General features: G+C 43.8%; 1 protein-coding gene across 1 annotated transcript; it reads right to left on the reverse strand.

Annotated features, from left to right (window-relative positions):
- Positions 1 to 17,800: 17,800 nt before the first annotated feature.
- On the reverse strand, positions 17,801 to 18,736 carry TMEM158 (transmembrane protein 158). Its single transcript, XM_086468428.1, has one exon. The coding sequence runs from the start codon at positions 18,734 to 18,736 to the stop codon at positions 17,801 to 17,803; it is 936 nt and encodes a 311-aa protein (XP_086324554.1).
- Positions 18,737 to 19,116: the final 380 nt, after the last annotated feature.

The following is a 19,116-nucleotide window of genomic DNA, read 5'->3' on the forward strand; positions in this document are numbered from 1 at the left end:
GTTTCTCAGTATTTTCTTTTGGTGTAAAAAACTATGCTTGATTTTGGGGTCAGTCCAAAAGGGATATCTCTTTACTGTATTATAACCTTATAGTAATAAAGTGCATTATTTCATTCCCCCTCAAACAGCTTTCCACCAGGAAAAAATGAAACCCTTATCCTTCCTTTGATTTCTGTGCAGAAATCCTGCTGGCAATAGCAGGCGATTAGTTATTTGTCATAGGATGGTAGCATCCTGAACGCATATCTCAGCTGGTGAACCATTTGTCTTTTGAAATCTATGGTCTGCACCTTCTGGATATAGTTGACACCCCAGCCTAACACACTGGAGTAACAGGGGCTGCCTGCAGTCATATCTGCAAACATCAAATCTGCATATCAAAATGCAAAATATTGTGGGCTTGGTTTTGACCCAAAAAAAGCACAGACATTTTTTCCTCGGCCCTCCTCACTCTCTGAAGGACCTTTCCCAGCTTGCTGTAGCTGTCATGTAGAGGAGAAGGCATTCATAAATTCTTTCAAACAGGTCTAGTGCCTGGAAAACCACAGCAGCATTGCCACAGGGTACTTCTTACTGACTTCCTTTCTCGGCAATAGTTTTCAAGGGTCTTTCCTCAGTGCTCTGGAAGTCCCTACAGGTGACATGCCATAGCAGACCTTCAGGCTGCTGGCAAAGCCTTAAGTAGAAGCCAGCTGTGATTTTAGAGCCAGAGTTACAACATGGTTTTCTCCCATTTCTGTGTCTGCAATCCTGCCCTAGCAGAAGTGACAAACATTGCCAATAAGAGGAGACTGCACTACACAAAAAATCATTGGGTAAGAAAACAAATGTTAATTATGTAAGCTAAAAAAACCCCAACACACTACAGAGAGAAAATCACAATCAACTGCTAAATTTTCCTGGTACTGCATCTCACTCCATTTTACTGCTAGAGCTGCCCATAAGAAGAGTTAAGCTACTCCCATATGTCGAGATTTGCCAGCGTTTTAATTTTTTCTGCTGTGCCAGAGGGGCAGGTAGCAAAGGAGCCCGACAGTGGTTTTATCCAGCTTTAACATGAAGCGGAACAAGAGCATTCTGGCAAGGATGCTAAACGGGGGAGTCAAGTCATCACTGCATGTAATTTCTCACTCAGCTTCCTCATGCTTCCCTTTTTTTCCCCTCTGGACAAGCCACTTAACTGCAGTCATCTTTAGTTGCCTTATTTTTGTGTTAGAGACAGAAATATCTGTGCCACGTTTCCATGCCTACTCATATTTACAGTTTGTTCTGAAATCCCGAGCTGAAAAATCAAAGGAAAGTGTTGCTAATAACACAACAGCAAAGCAGTATGCCTCCTGCATCTCTTGTTTTGCCCTGAGTCTTATCTCCCAGGAGAACAGTTACTCAGAAAGGGAGGTCAATAAAACCCTAAAGACAAGCTAACTGAAAAGTTTATATTTCTTACAGTCTTTAATGATGTTCAATGACATGAAATTGTTACCATGGAAACTAGGTTAACAAAGGTGTTATATGTGCTATTTCCAAGGTTCAGACAAGGCTCCTGCCTCTACCAGTGAAGTCTGTTAGAGGAGGAGATGACTTTTCAATATCTTTATGGGTCAAACAACAGCTATCTGAAAATCCACAGTCCAGTAATTGGATGTTTGCCTGACTTCACTCAGATAGGACATCCATTGTTCCCAGCTCCTTCCTTTTTAAGCAATCTGTATAAATTTAAGATACTATTAGTTGAAGACTCTTCAGGCAATGCCAGAATTGAGTAAAGCATGAAACTGAGCCTACCAAATCAATTATTTTCTATTGCTTTGCCGCAGGCTGGTTTAGAACAGAAAAGATATGATTTGGACTTTCAAGATGGAGTTTATCACTTTTGTAGATGCTGAGAAAACAGAACATTCTGCATCTTCGGGGTCTGATGATGAACTTGCTCTCTTTGTCAAAAGATGTATTTCCATGGAGCATGCTTCTGAACTCCATTCAGAATTTATAGCAGTCGATTTATTCTTCATAGAATATAATTTCTGTTATAGTCTATTCCTATTCTATGCTTCATAGAATTATATTAAATAGCATGAAGAGATAGACAGGAGGCCTTTGGCAGTCAAGATTGAGAGATTCGCTCGGGTACTCCAAAACCAACAGTGTCTATGAGGTAGGAACAGTGGCAAGATCATCTGTTGTGCCAAGGTGAGCGCAGCTCTGCAAGAAGCCTACAGAGGCAGAGGTCTGCTAAATAGAAGTTGTGTAGGTGTTATGCCCAAGGATGGACCGCCTAGGGAAGGCCAGCCTGCTGAAGAAATCCTTGATGACATCGATTTGAAAGTCTAGAAAATAAGACCTTCAAGGAGAAATTGAAGGATGTATGGTTGTTCAGACAAAGAGAGCGTGGAGGACTGACGTGGGAAGGGTCTTTGAATACTTCAAGGGTAGCTGTAAGCAGGAAGGGACTATTTGGTGGGGGGGCAGGGGTGCGGTGAGAAGGACAAGGAATAACGGATTTAAATTACACATGGTGAAATTCAGATTTTACTTTAGGGGTGGGATTCATCTAAGCAAATGTAGACACCTACCATGTAAATACCCCATCTAGGCTTCATCTGTAACAGTGGAAAGAAATAGTCACTTACAAAGCACAGATCATCTCATCCTAAAATAGACATCTAAAATAGTGCCTTCACAACACCTCGTGCTTTTCATCCCCAGCAATGCGAACCTGTTTCTTGCACCCAGCACTTCCAAACTGGTCCCTGCTCTCACAGCCCTAAATGTTCAAGTTTGCAAACACACCGTGTATGCAGGACTGGGTGCCAGGGGCTGCTAACCCCACTTATCCAAGCTGTCTAAGATAAAGAACAGCCCCAGGAGCAGACTGAACTGCTACATCCAATTAGCGCTGTGACCGCAAAGCCGTATTTAGCAGTTGTAGCACATCACTGTGAGTGCTAATGGCCATGTTAGAAAGACTGCACACCTATGTAGAATATAAATGCCCCTGTTTCTTGCTGTCATGTGCTGGGAATTGGCTCTGGGTCGTGCTTCCTATGAATCCTTTCAGGAGGACATGGGGAAGAAAGGGAGAAGGAATGTTACCTTGGTGAAGGACAGGTTTTCTCTTGCAGTCTAAGCTGACAGTGTGGCACAGATGCCTCTGCAGCCTCATGGATTTGGAGATGTGGAGAATTAGTGTGTGATGACCAGGTTTTACACAATCGAAGCAAAATTATAGCTTAGGATGTCAGAAGGTAATAAATTAAATTACTGCATTGCTCAACATAATACCTTCCCTTCACTATATTGAGTTCTGTGCCAGAGACGCTCCTACTCCTTTTTATGTAATTGTTTATTCCAATATTACCCACATGAAAGGCCAGCAGCAAAATGGTCTTCCTTACAGTGAGCTGACATACACACACACACACACTTATCCGCTCCTTGTTTCTTTTCCTTCGATAGCGCCCGTAACGAAAATGCAGGGTTGCCTATAAAGGCTAATAGCAAGCAGTAATAAGGGTGCACATTGGTACGTTATTATTGTCTTTAAAGAAAAAAGCAAATTGCCACAGCTATATCATGAGGAAAGAACAAAATCTCTCCAGCCAGAGCAGATAGAAATGACTGCGCTTTGCCCATCTGTGTTCTAAACCACAGAACTCAAAAGGGCTAAAAGTTGGTTTTAATGGTCTCTTGATGAAGTGTAATGAAGGATAATTTTACTGCCCAGAAAGTCCAGTCCCACAACACATTTTACTTACAGAAACACTCTGAACATTGAGCCATGGATAAGCTACCCTGCCTTTGAGACACTGGCAAGCTTCTGTATATTTTATCAGATATGATAAATAAATACCAACCAAAGGAACAAAGAAACAAGCAGGGTCAGTAGACAGAAATCAGGTCAACACACTGGTACTTGTAAAACACAGTAAACATATGTTACACCACGAGCACAGGCATTAAATCAATACCTGAGAAGATGAGGTGTTATCAGGAGGCAAGCAGCTACAGATAACTTCTAGTTTAATTGCATTTCTGCACCTCTGTAAGCTATTAGAGGTGAGTAAATATGCCAGCCTAAAGGCTTAATGATGACTTACTCTAGCGCTTCCGTAATACTTTCCATCTTCAGAATGCCACCCGTCTGAGACATGTAGGTAAATATTAACCCTGCTCTACAGCTGACTTATTTATAAGCTATCAGCAGGCAGGTCATGCTGGTGGGCTGCAAAGACTAATTTATAGCTCAGCCATGGGGAGTCACTTTGTTTGTCTGCACCGCAGGGTAATTTCACACTGTCACTAGGCCTGCGGATGGAGATTTCATCATCGGCCAGCTGCTGTGGTGGGAGGGTAACGGATAGCTGGCTGCAGGAGGCCCGCCAGCCTCCTCTCCTCTGGATTTCATGGCCAGCCACGGGCTGCTTAGGTCCAGTCTGCCAGGCCAGTTTGCCCGACACCTTCTTAGCAATTGCTAGGGACAGCCAGTGGCACTTTGTTTTACTGTTGGAAGAGCTTTCTTTTATTTGCCAGAGAAAAAAAGGGTCCTGCCCTCATCTTCCCCGGTGTAAATCAGGAGAAACAATGCTGAAACCACTGGGGCTGCAGCGTTAGGGCCAGAGTGGTTACAAGGGAATCAATTCCTATTATTTATTGATCACGCAGAGGATCTGATTCTTGCTGTGTTACAAAGAGTCAACCAGAGAAGAAAGGACATTTCATTAAAGAAATAAATGTTTGGTGCGGATTGTTCTAGAGGCTAAGGGACTGCATAACAAATGATTTATGGCCACTTTTAACATCTTCCCTGGTAGGCTAATAGCACTGTAACACACTTACAACATCTATCATTTCCTAATTCACTATAAACAGTTAAAAAGCAGGTCTTTAAAGACAAATAGGTGATACTTTCTGGACATCCACTTATTGGCATAACTGTTCTTGCTGTCTTGGAAACAGGATGCCCCTGGTGATCATGGACAGGTACACAAGTGCTGTGGGGTGGATGGCAGCCAGCACAGCCACACATGGAGTGCTGCCATCGGCAGCCCGACTGCGCGGAGTGAGAAGCAGTTGGCAGAGCATGGCAGGACACAACTCTGCTCCCAGCGGGGGAAGAGCCAGCACTGGGATTTGTTTTGCAGGCCAAAGCACACACACACTGAGGTAATAAAACTGATTTGGGTAAGTCTGTTTAGCCTGTATGTACTGAGATGCTAATGGTGCTTTATGCCACTGTGCATTAATGGGATGTCTGGTAAATGCACATTTTCATTCCCTTTCTGCTATTTAACTTGCCAGTGAGTCACTTTTGCTCATTGCACAGGCCAGTATTTGATAGCATCATTAGACAGTGTGATTACATCATAAATCACACTGCTGTTAAAGCAAATCCCCAACTCCATATAACACAGATGTGCCCTGTGAAGACCTGTATGCCTGTGAGTCTCTGTCTTCCCTGAGAGCGCAGGTTACATTTGGTCCCATTCTTCTCTGATGTACTTTAGAGAAATCACTCATTTTAGTTGCAGTGGCTACCTCAACTTTTTGTTTGCTCCTTTTAACTTTGTGAATTACCTACATCCAAAATGAATCATAAGTCATGATGAGGTGCAGAAGGTAAAACCTATGCTCACTAAAGGAACAAGTCCTTCCATCTTCCAACTCTCCCATCTGAACCAATGACCAGGAGCAAGAATCTGGAGCACAACAGCAGGCCACAGTCAAGCCAAGCAAAGTCAGGGCATCCCAGCAGCCCCCCAAGGACAGCCTAGGGGCTGGTGACCAGCTGCAGCTCCACCGCCTGGAACTCACAAGTTGGGCTCAAAAAGCCCCCAACATTTTGGGTGGCCAAGAGTCTTTGGAGCAAGAGGAGCGGTGAGCTCATCTTAGACCTCCAGCAGAGCAGTGCAGCAATGGCACCGCACCTCTTCTGTTGTACTGCGATAAGCTGGAAGGGTGCAGCAGAGCAGAAAACTCAGTGGGGCTCCTGTGAGCAAGCATGATGATGCTACGTGCTGGGTATGCTGCTGCACCAACAGCCTTAGGTGTTGACTTGTGCCTGTATCATGTCAGAATGGGCTTGCTTGCCCAAGTTTGTACAAAGAGGTAGTCGGCTAGCATTTGCAAAGTCTGTAGTAAAGTCACACACTGCCTACACCCTCTCACCGTCACGGGCAATTCTGTGTGAATCATGTTACCATTCAGATACTGTGTAGTTCATCACAGAGGCCCAGTTTTCATTAATATTGCCTCCAATTATTATTCAAACACATGCTTTTACTATCTATCTCATACATTTTTACACTAATTTTCTGCATTTCTTAATATGCAGAAGGCAATCTGATTACAACTTTGACCTTCAAGACAAAGCATAGCTTGTTTTCTAAATGCTATTTTCTGTATAATGTATACATAAGCATAACCTTACTAGACCCAGTTTCTGGTTACTAATGACATGAAGCATAAACATCCATGCACAGAGACTATAACCAAATGCACTGCTGAATTAAAATACCAGTCACGTTAGCGCTAATCACTCGGATCTTTGGGCACACGCAACGCTCACATTACAGTGTTAGAGCCAGGAATGGATTTCTCAGTGAGAATAACAGTGGTAGCTGGATTATCTTGCCTTCATCTTCCAAGAGGAGCTCAGAAAAAAAGAAAATTCAGGATATGCAATGAAACGCAGGACAAGAATGTACTCTTATTCAAAACCATGGTGCACGGAGTATTCTGATACATGGATTAGTGAAAAGAGGAAACCATCAACGTTGTGGTAGGGTCTAGAAGCCAAACTGCCAATGGGGAGAAATAACTTAGGGAAGGAAGTGTGAAACCTTGAAAATGCAAGAAGTCCAGAGTACTAGAACAGGCAATGTCAACACAAATGCCCTTCAGCCATGACATTTGGATTCCATTTGCACATTACCTTAAGGTGCAAACAACTGCAGAAAATCTTACTCAATCAAAATGCTTTTTAAAAATTCTGGCTGCCACGAGTAGCTAACACACTGAAGACTTTGTTTTAGTGATTAATATTTGTTAAATACCCGAGGCACTCCCTGCACAGCTACCTTCAAGACTGGAGAACAGTAAAAGACAAGAAAGCATGACTGAGCACAGGGAGACTGGAGTTAGTCAGAGCAGCTCTAAGTGCCTCTTTAGACCAGCCTAAATACATGGTGATTTTGACGTTTTTTCTGAAGCAGTGCTTGCATCTACAGCCATGCTAGCACAACATGGTAACTCTTATGAAGCAGCCACAAGATGAAAGCAGCTTCTCATATATGCCCCAGCCATTGCTCCATGGACACGTGCCCACAGCTCATGGACATGTGCCCACAGCTGTAGGCTTCTGCCTCCGAAGTGGCACAGAGGTTACTTTGCAGCGGTGACAGTGACTGCTGGCCTCTGCCCTTGGCCTGCTCTCTCTCAGAGGTTTCATCCTCTTCTCCACCCAGAAGAAGGCTCAGCTGTTAGTGTGGTTAACTGGCATGTACTGCAGTGCTGTGGGGTGAGTCAAAACATGGTACTCGGAGAAAGCTGCGTTGCTGTGCAGTACTTTCCATGAGTATTGCTCTTCATGTGATCTATTCTTTCAGTATGTATATATATTTTCTATACTTTCTCTGAAGTAACTCAAAATTCTACAGTAATGTAGAAACTTACACCCATTAACACATTTATTTATTAAATTCATTAAATTCTAACAACTGCCAAAGCTTAAATTAAAAACAGAGGTGCTGATACATTCTCCTTTCCTTATGCTTTCTTTATCCAGACTGCTCAGTGCTTTGAACTGATGAATAAAGATAAGTTTCTTAAAATCATTGCAGTAAACATTGACTTCATTTTTCTCTGAAGAGAAGGCAGTGTAAGGAAAACTCCAGCACCCTCTAATCCTGTGCTAACTCCAAGCCTAGAAGACTCAGTATGGTTTGTAGCAAGTTTTTGCTGAATTACTCACATATTACATTGCTTCCTAAATAACCACAACTATAAACATACTGAGCAAAACCAGACAGTACAGCAGCTGTACGAAATACAGGCAAGAAAATTAAGATGGTGAAAGGGAAAGAACATTTTGGACCTTTAAAACCCTAATATTTAAGACAGGCTTATGGGTAGATGAAGTATGCTTGTATCATTGAGGAACTCAGAGCAGTAGTTTGAAAATATTTTACGTGTATTGTCATGAGTAATTTGGTTTACCATGAATGTATGATTGGAAGATATTAGGAAGTAGCTAAGTGTAACTATTATTTGCCAAGTAATAGCAGACAACACATGCTTGGGAACTTGCTGTGAATGCTTTCTGTTGGTACAGTCAACCTGTAGTCCTCAACACTGAGGATTCTGGTATTTTAAATATATTATAGGGATGTATTAACTCTGATGTTTTCCAGCTTTTGAGCTCTCTGAATATTATTAGAAGGATTTAACTGGGATTTTAAGCAAGTTTCTGGTCAGAAATGTCATTAACATTATTCATCAGCATAGGTTTCTCACTGTCTTTTTAAATGTAACAGAAGATAGCAATAGAGACAACTCAATAGCCATGAAGATACTAAAAATAGTGCAGTTATCAGCTGAATCACACATAATTTTATGAAATTAATTGGGAAATTTTCAAAAAGTGATCCTATTCCTGTCACTATGGTAAAACACCTTCCAATCACACAGTTACGCTGGGCTGTTCTCATGGCAATCAGCAGGAGTTACATGCACAGAAAATAGTTCTTCGTTTTGTTTTTGAAGAACTGGATCATTCAGTGTTTGTGCTTCAGCGGTTTTGTTTTTCTTACATCGGTAAAGCCACTGATTTCTGCTTCACTGTGCTCTGCACATGTAGGAAAACAGATTAGCCAATGTTGTCTTCCTTCTGTGCTTTGTGTGTGGGAGGAGAGTAAATCTCTCTGACCCATTCCACCCACGACACTTCAGTTAGCATTGGGAACCACCATTATCAATCTCACCAGCTGAATTCAGGGAACTCAAAATTGTCACAGACATGAAACATTCCAGATGTAGGAGGAAAGTAAGAGTTGTCTTCTATCTTAACCCAGCATGGGCTGGTGCCTGTAAGTGTTACAATGGCAACCTCATGGGCAGAGGGTACGAGTGTCTGTTTCAGAACTGGAGATAAGTAAGTGACATTTTGGAGGATGAGTTTTGTCATGGGCAATCCATTCTCACATCAGGGTAGCTAGAGCAAAGCCTATGGAATTACTTCTTATATTCAGGTCAAAGGAGCATTCCCAGGCAGTATCTACAACAATTCCTAGTCAAACTCTGAAAAAAAAAAATATAAAGCAAATCAATATGGCCTGCAAAACTCGAGTATACATTAAAGACATCAGTACATGGCTCATATAGTGCACAGACACTCCTGAATAGCTCAGTTAAAGATCTCTTCTGCTCAAAATGGCTTTCAGGCTAAAGCCGCATTCATTTCCTAAATTGTGAATGTGGTTTTCCTTAGCTGCCCCATGTAGACCTATGAGGAAGTCATAGCTATGGAGCTGTGGAGAGCTTCGTGGGCATGGGCTGCTGTCAACTGAGGGCGAGAGGACCAAGAAGTCTGCTGGAAGTGGTCCTTTCCAGAAACTGCTACCAGTACAGCTGTGTTAGTTTTTGTGAGAAACTGCTGCTTGCATGGGCCTGCTGTAAATTTATTCACAGTAATAGCCACCATAATTGTGCTTCCAGGACACAGAGAAAGGTCCTGTGTGGCTGGAGTAGAGCACAGAGGCATAAGACATCTGTCTTCATGTTCCTAGCCCCTAAATGATCCTGCAAATAGACAGTGGGGGCCATGGGAAGTGCCTATCTTGGGGAAGGAAGGGGGTGTTGCATGCAAACATCATGCCCCAAAAGTGGGTTCTCTGGGTTAAGAAAATGATGTGACCCTGCATCATTAAGTGCTTTACATATCCTGAAGGAAATGAAAAAGTCTTGAGAATTCATAGTAAGTATTGCCTGAAGAAAGTAGTTTCCAGTTTCCATTTAGGAGCAGCTACCTTGCTGGCATAATTAGGCACAGCTCACATTCCCCAGAGAAAATGTGATGAAACATGCAATGCAAGAAAATAAATGAAATAGTCCCATGATTAAATCTCCACCAGCTACCTCCACACCAATTTTTCATATATTCGCCTCCTAGAAAGTATTTCTTACACCTTGGGGGATTATTTCATATACTTTTGGATTAATGAGAATCTCTTGCAGTAACATTCATCACTTAGTAATGATTTGTTTTTAATACACCAGCTCACAGCAGCACCTTTCAATGGGAAAAGCATTTCCAGAGTACAGCTATTGCCTGGCTAAATTGTGGACAAAATTGTGCGGAATACCTTAATTTAACAACACAAGGCTCAAACCATGCCCTTAAGTGCACAAAAGGACACAGAAGGAATAAAATCATGTTCATGTTTTACATTTTTATTGTGCTTCACATGCTCAGAACACCATATGGGATTTAGCTCATCAATCCTTTCTCTACCAGTATGAGAAGAGTAAATATTATTTCCTCCACAGCTAGAGAGACACAGACATACTGTTTTCAGAAGGCTTGAGCCTCAAAAACTCCAGTGTGAGCTGTACACATTTATCATCTTATAAAAGTAGGGCTGCAGTGAGTTGGCCTGGCCACTCAGCCATTTACTAGTAAAGCCAGAATATTACTAGACCAGCACTTGAAAAATCTGCCAGGTCCTTTCCTCGTACAACTAACTTTTCCATGTGCCATCATCCAGGCAGGGGCCTTCAATTTCTGCAGAACCCAAGATTTAACTGAAAAGTAATGATTTTGTCCCTGTAGTTGCATACCTGAGCTAAGTGTAACTTTAAATGCTGATCCATTCCTAAGTGAGATCACTGCTTCTCTGGCTGTGCAGAGCTTCGCCAAGGTGTGAGACATCTACCTTTGGTTAGAGCAGAAGGCAGGGTGAGATGCATCCTCACATTTCAATCAAGGATATGTGGGAAAGGTGGCATATGAGGGCTCCCACGATTCATGAGATAAGGTTTTGGGCAGGTGCATGAATAGAGGGTTAGTCAGAGACAGGACTTCAAGGAATTAAGGAGGAAGGAAGCTCTTCAAATGGGTCCACTTTTCATTTACCAGCAGACACAATAACTTAGGGCTCCTGCTCAGGGCAGAAGTGTTGAAGAAGTCCTGTGACCACAGGACGGGGGGGAGAGACAATTTTGCATTTGGGTTTTGTCCTCAACACAAGGCTTCATGTTCATCTTTGTCTTGTAGGTCTCACATACCAAAGCCATGAGAGGTATGGTCTGAATGGGTGGGAAGCAGAGTGGAAAAGCAGAAGAAACTGGTAGCACAGTTTTCTGGAGTACTTTTTTATAGCTTGATAATAAAAGACATACTTGCAGGAATGACAGGTGAGAAATCCGAAGACAGAAAATATCAAGATAAAAACATACTATGGAAAGAGAGAAGGGAAGAGAGAGATGCTAAGTAAGAAAGAACAAATCTTAAGAATGATTCATTTTCAATGACGGAAGACAAATGGAGTGAAGCTTTGGAGACAAAGAGGATAAGGACAAAAAAGGAAGATTATGTAGGTGGTCTTTAAAATATATGAGTGAGAAAGTATTGGCAATATAGATCAGAATGCTATGAACAGCATACCAGCATGCAGTTTTGTCAACAGCAGTGGCCCAGCTTAGGAAATGCAGTCACACCAGCATTACTTCAGTTCAGGTGAAAAGCTTTAATACAGTTACGGTGAACATTCTTGTGCTGGAGAATGAGAAATGTGTATTTGGCATGGATCAAAGCAAGATATGATGGAAGAACCATATCTGTTGCATAAAAACAACTTTTAGCATGTTTTCCTCACAACTTCAGAGAACATATGAAGCAAAATTACAGTAGATAGTATATGCAAGAGACTGCCTTGCCATTTCATTGTTTGCTTCCCAGCAATATGTAGACTGATCTCTTTTTTTATTCATGCTATCGTGGTTCCACTCCATTCCATCTGGGGCCAAAACTGCAATCAATTATTCAAGAAAAGCACTGAAAAATTTGATTGAATAGGAAGTATGGAATCAAGTTCCTAATTCATCTTGTGACAGCTTTCTTTTTTCTCTATGATCTTAATCGCTTCTTTTTCCCAGTTGATATTTCACGAGTTCTTTGCAGAATGTGCTGGCACATTTACTCTCTTTTATGCTTTTTCTATGTCTTTTGTCTCCTTTATTCATCCATGCTCCTCTTCTGTATCTCCATTTTAACCACTTCATGTTGCTTAGCAACACCAAGAATGACACCAACAAGGTAAGGTCCCACTGCTTCTAGCAAGACTCACCTTACAAGGAACAAAAATACAATTTAACTCCACACTCCCAGTGAATTCACTTCCTCAGAGCAGCATTGATCTCGAACCCATCTCTCATTAATCAGATGTTTTTCTATGAAATCTAAGAACAAGTCAAACACACAGAAACACAGTGTTTCATAGGATATTTGGATCTTCCAGTTTTGCTCTGAAACTGTTAACCTGCTGAGATAAGAAAGCTAAAATAAGAGATAAGGTTTTAGATCCTGGCTTCCCCAACATGCAGATCCAGAGACTCCGATTGCCATATAAATGATCAAACTGCTACATCCAGTTATGAATCCAAACTTTATACAATGTTGGAAGATGTTGGGATTGTGAGACTTAGTCTGACCACAAATATAATTGAACACTATCCACACATTTCCAGTACATCTTTAATATCCCAAATTTTGCACCAGGCTGCTTTCTCCCTTGGCGCAATAGAATAGAAACAAAACAAAGGGGCTAACCTACTTCTGGGTTTTTTTAATTTACAATTGTTTTGGACAACTTATTTAACCATAACTATTACGAAGGTGGGGCAAAAAATGTAGTACCTTATCTGTCATAAGCTGTTATCAATTACAATCATTGAAGAGATTTTTTTCCCCACAAAATTACTTTTGCAAGGTAAAACACTGAAATGCACGTCTGTTCCTCACTGAAATGTTCTATTTCGAGGGCAAACATGGAAACCAATGTTTTTGTTTAAAAATGTTTTTAAAAATCAGTTACTGGTTAAAAAGTGGTTTTTTATGTTTCGAAATCTGACTGTGTTTGGGATTTGATATTTACCTATTTTCCCAGAATCACTTAAAATATTTTTTGAAAAATCAAGGCCTTTCCCTGAAATACGTTGAAAAAGATTACATTTATTCAGTTAAATTCCTTGAAAAATAACTGGCATTGTCACACTACCTTTGGAAAGAAGTTCATTTCCAAACCAGGAAGGCCCCACATTGGACTGAGAAATCCTGGCTTTAGATTTATAAACTAGGTGTATAAAAACCAGAGAGAAGCAAGAAAGTAATGCCTACATTTATATCTAGATATATGCCTTTAAAATAGATTATTTGATCTTCAGTCATACAAAACTTCAATTAACTTAACTATTTGATTTCACTGGGCTTTTGTTCAGCCCCTGGGACTACACAATGTCAGCCCTGGAGATCCTTTTATTCAGCAAGCAGAGGTCACGATAAATAATACTTACTCGGCCAACTAAGGCTTTTAATTAGGTTTTTTTAGGACCTGGTTCAGTAGCCCTTACTCATATTGAGTAATATTCACTGCACAAATAGTACTGCTGTTGCAGTCGTATTGATCATAGAAAGCACTGGTGAACTAAGCCCTGAATAAGTAACAACTCTCACATTTACCCAAGTATGACAATTTTGCCCCAAATATCCACGTACCTCCCGACACATGAAAATGCTCTTGATTACTGATAAGTTATTGAACAACAGTATGCTTACATAATATGTAATTATTATTAAACTTTACTACATTTTTATATTTTTATTATGGGAATTAATGTGACACCAAGTAACAGCAAAATTGTGCCTGTGCTAAAACTACACACTCTTCTGTATGCTTCCGCTTCTAATACACCTGTAAAACATAACTGAGAAAATACGTGAGGGAGACAGATTCAGTTCTGAGGTCTGCATATATATCAAAAATGCACCCGTCTAACATGAGCATACAAGCCTAGTACCTTCTAACGCTGAATGCTCTCTCTGGAGAGAGTTCCTGGTTCTGGCAACGAAAAACACTCTGTGATATAGTTGAATTACATAAAATGGAAATCAAGAAACTACCTCTGTTTCTAGGTATCCCCTGCTTTCCAACAAGCACATGTACATAAAGAAAGTCAGGATAACTTACCAGGAAATACGACCTAACAAATAGTTAGTGAAGGAAAACCAGTATCACTTGTTCAGTATTATTTGTTTCTCACCATCATTTTTCTCCCTTTTGACTTTCTGTTCTACACAGTAAGTCTTCACGTATAGACATAGGTATATATATGCATATACATGCCCTCCCTGAGTATATGAAGGATTATATATGTGACTAATCTGCTCTTGTGCTGACCCTGCTACCAACTGGTTTTAAAAATAAAGCCAAATGAATAAAAATGGCTTAGAATCATCCCTAGTAAAGAGACAATAAAGCTCCACTGCCGGTGAAAAATAAAATAAATAGACATTTCGGTGTCTAAAGCTGGAATCTAAAACTAGCTGGTGTGCAGATGTATCGTTCCACATTGCTCTGGGCTTGACTCTTCTGGGTTTGATTCAGATGAAATTCCCATGGATGCAGGTGAAAGCTGTGTCTACCTTTTGTTACTCAAAATTATCACTTACTTAAAAGTTATTGTAGCAGCCACAGCTATGTGAGCAGGTTATTGCCGTTAGAAGGTTAGATGTAATAGCAACTGAAGAAAGCTCACGGTCTGCATAATGCATTTCCGTTCTCTGTTCTTTACAAAAGAAACCGTGCTGCCACCTCACTGAAACCCGAGGGTTCAGAGAGTTAGGTCCGGGCTAAACCCTGTACATCAGGTAATCTCTGTGCCCTCCACTGTGTCTTAAATTCCTCTTCAAGGCACAGAAGCATGGGCTGTTCTCTGCAAAGGGAAGATGCTTACCCAAATGGTTACTGTGATCTAGGGAAACACCTTTCCTAGCTCACAAGTGCTCTTTGCACATTGTCTCTGAGATCAGTACTCCCTGTAAATGTTGCAGGTTTTTTGGATTCTGGACAAGATTTGCCTTTGGGGTTTGTTTACTTGTTTAATGACATCCCTGTGTTTTAAACATTTCACATTTTAGCAGATTTTTAATACTAGTTCCACTTACACGCCTATTTATAGAAGAACTATGAGCAAATCCCTCTCTTCTATCACATTTACCCAAGTATGACTTTTAAGTGAAGCATCAAAATATTCTGAGTGTGGCACTGCCTTGTTCACAAAGTCTGTATTCAAGCCAATATTGGTAGTCATTAGAAGAAACAAACCATTTTGTACCAGTTTTGGTGTAGCACCTGGTAGCTGTCTGCAAGAACTGCAAATCATAAACCTTTAATAACTGAAGCTGCCTGTTTCAGACAGTAACACCATTCTTTTGCTAATGTTGATGCAATTCAGAAAAAAACAGCAGCACATCACTGGTGAAACTAGGATAAGCAAAAAAAGAGATTCCAACCTTTAAGCACAGGCTCCCTGGATCACAGCGAGTACTACTCATTGTGCACTACGAAGCCAGCAAAACTGCCCACAAAAATTGTTAACTCTCTGCCTAAATGTATCTCATTCAAAAGGAGAAACTCTCTGCCTAAATGCATCTTCATTTAAAAGAAGAAACTCTTTCCTAGCATGGCAACTCTTCTGAGGTTTATTCCATATGAAGAGCATTTCTCTTCGGGAGAGTGTTAATGTAAGCTTCGTGTTCTCTTGCTAGCCTTGCCTTTCAGTATGAAGGGGCTTCTCAGTCACACGGGGCATTACAGGCAAACAACTGCTCTCTAGCATGTCGCACATCTGTACACAAAAGAATTTGCAGAAGGTGGAAATGACACTGTTTTTCACATCAAGGAAAGAAAAGCCGGGCTCTGTAAACTAAGTATACAGGGGAAGGTGCCCTTTGGATCAGCTGGTCAAATGAACATTTCTCAGTGACTGGATCCTCTACTTTCTGAAAACAACACTACTGCAATGTTTTTGCAAGTGACGTGCCCATTAAGATCAGTAAGAGAAACAGGGGGTGTAGAGGTAGCCCAGTAATGTGGAACATTTCAAAATCTTGATTTATTTCTGCTGTTTGTCAATCTTTCCTCTCTGCATTTTTTTTTTCAGATAGCATACACATAAAGCATGCGTTTATTTTATTTTGTTCTCAATTAAAAAAAAATAGGAATCCTAAGAATTCAATCCTTCCAGAATTTTCATCCAGTCATTTCCACCAAACCATAGGGAAGAAAATAACATTACAAATACACCAAATTAGTGCCAAATGAGTTCATGTGTTCCTAACAAATTGAATACATTGATGTTGACAAAGGAACGAGAATCCCTATTGCAAATCTTTCTCACTTAGCTCACATTTTGGTTTTAGAAACTACAGTTGGACTAATGATGTCCAAGGCAAATGAAACAACTTCTTATAAGGCTAAACAGTTGGAAGTATACAACAAATGACATTTCAGGCCATGCAACTGCCTGCTCAAACAAGAAAGAAGAAATCTTGCAAATCTTTCTTCTTTGCATGCTTGCACAGCAGCAGCCATGATCTAGTTCTGGACTGGCAGCTCCTGCCTTCTCTCCACCCCACAGCCATTCTGTAAGCAACCCCGCAGACTGGTCGCTGTCAAAGAGGTATGATATTACCATGCCTCCAAAAAATACACTGCATCTGAGCTGGTTTTGAGGAATGCACTCTGTGGAAGTCAAGAGACTTGCCCCCATGCTGCTTTTAACACACCTCAAACAGCGGGCCTCATCTTCACATCTTAACCCGACCTCAAACCGAGGAGAAAGCCATAGTCTGTGGAGCTGTGGGAAGTAAATTGCCTTGTAGGATCTCTGGCGCAGACATGCTCCCCATCCCACCCCACCCAACCTTGGTGTAGGCATATAGACTAAATCTACTGTACGGATAGGGCAAACACCATCCAGAAAGGGTTTGGGACTCCCCTTTTTCCACCAACAACCCTGGTAACACCATCTCATGGGGAAAGAGAAGCTTTGCAGTCGGTTGGCAGACGGGGAAGCCAGCCAAACCCTCCGTTCCACTCTGGCGGAAACAGACCAACAAAAGGCTACGGTGGCTCCAGAAAGAAAACTTCTGTATTAAAAGCCAAATAACGCAGAGCTACAATAATAAATACACGCTATCTCAACTGGGAAATACAGTGTAAAAGGTTTGTAAAGTTCAGCTTCAGCAATAACAATATATATATCGCTTCAGTTCTCGAGCTTGCCAAAAAGAGACTTCCCTTTCTGTAAATAAAGAAAAAACCTGCTCAAACTGTATTAATAAACAAAAAAGCTACTCCGACTACAACAAATGCAGTTGAATAAGAGGGTCCTTTATTTCCTGCGTTGATGGGGGGGCCTTTTTCTTTGTTTTCTTCTTTTTTACTAAAACGTTCGTTTAAAACGGGTATTAAAGGTATAAAACGAGCACACAGGACTCGGTCGCCGCCGGGGCGGGTGGCGGCGGAGCTGCTCCCCTCAGGGAAGGCCGGGCCGGCCCTCAGGCGGCTCCGGCGCCCACGGCCGCCCGCACCCCGCGGCCTCCCGCCGCCCACCTGCGACACGCTTTAAACACGAAACCCACGACAGAGTCCGGCCCGGCGAGAGGCGGCCGCCCCGCGTCCCTCCACACCACACGACGACGAGAAAGGGGAGGGGGGTGGGGGGGGGGTGTCACCGGGAGAGGCTACTTGGCGGCGCCCGCGGCGCCGGCGGCGGTGCTGCGGCGCTGCTCCATGCCGTTGGGCAGGAAGCCGGCGATGATGGGCACCGGCCAGATGAGGGCGGCCACGCTCCACACGATGATGACCAAAGTCATGAAACAAGCCACCAAGGTAGACTCGATGGGCTTGCGGTTCATCCGCCAGCCCGGCTCCCCCTTCAGCTCCTCCAGGCTGAAATCCAGGCAGCAGAAATTCAGCGGCTCCCCTTGCAGCCAGTACTGGCCGGGCTCCGCCGCCGGCGGGTAGGAGAGCGAGGAGGAGGAGGAAGAGGAAGAGGCAGCGGCGGCGGCGGCGGGCTGGGGCGCGGCGCCCCGCAGCCGCCCGATCCGCCGGCCCCGCACCCAGCTGCAGCCCACGCAGAGGCGCAAGTCCTGCTGGGCGCCGCCGGCCGCCAGCCCCAGGTGCTCGATGAGCAGCGGCGGCCCCACGCGGTGGAAGGCGGCGGAGAAGAAGGCCCGCCCGTGGCTGTTGGTGGAGAAGAGCAGGAGGTCGCACTGGATACCCAGCGGGCGGCTCCAGCGCACCAGCAGCGAGCTCAGCATCTGCCGCTGCACGCTGATATTGCAGTGCGGGTCCTCGGCGGGCTGCGGCTGCCCCTGCGGCTGGGGACGCTGCTGCTGCTGTTGCTGCTGCTGCCCAGAGGAGGTGGGAGCGGAAGGGAAAGGCTCTTGGCTAGGGGCAGCCGGCGTGCCCGGGCTGGCGGTGCTGCCGTCCTCCTTGCTTGCTGCCCCGTCGAGGTCCATCTCGAGGCTGGCCAAGGAGCGGGAGGAGGAGTTGACAGGCGGCAAGAAGAGCTCTTGCTCCTGCTCCTCCTGCCCGCTGGCAGCCGCCGAGGGGCTCCAGCCCTGGCAGGGCGGCAGGCAGGCGGCCAGCAGTGCCGGGAGGAGCAGCGGCAGCATGGCATTAACTTAGAGCCGGAGAGGAGGGAGAGGAGGAGGAACGGGAGGCTGCATGGCGCTGCCGGCTGCCATCTGGGAAGGGAGGCACACTGCTCTCGCCGAGAAAGCGAGAGAAAGGGAAGGAGGGTGGGGGCAGGCGAGGGGGTGGGAGCGGGGCTGGGGCTGCCGCGGCGGCGAGGCGAACGAGCCGGGAGCCTCGGTGACGGCAGCGGCTCCCCCCTTCCCCGCCTCCTCCGCCCCCGGCCGGCCCGGCCCGGCAGCGCCCCGGCGGGAGGAGCCGTGCGCCGGGCCGGCCCCGCTGCCGCGCCCCGAGGTGCCGGCCGAGCGCCCCCGCCGCCGCGGGGTTCCCCCCTCCCCGTCCTCCGCGGGGGAAAGCCGAA

The sequence above is a fragment of the Leptosomus discolor genome, chromosome 7 (genome assembly GCF_034619465.1).
Source record: "Leptosomus discolor isolate bLepDis1 chromosome 7, bLepDis1.hap2, whole genome shotgun sequence".
Taxonomy (NCBI): domain Eukaryota; kingdom Metazoa; phylum Chordata; class Aves; order Leptosomiformes; family Leptosomidae; genus Leptosomus; species Leptosomus discolor.

Excerpts from the sequence above, each read along its gene's own strand:
- TMEM158 (XM_086468428.1), bottom strand. The coding sequence starts at position 18,736 with ATGCTGCCGCTGCTCCTCCCGGCACTGCTGGCCGCCTGCCTGCCGCCC.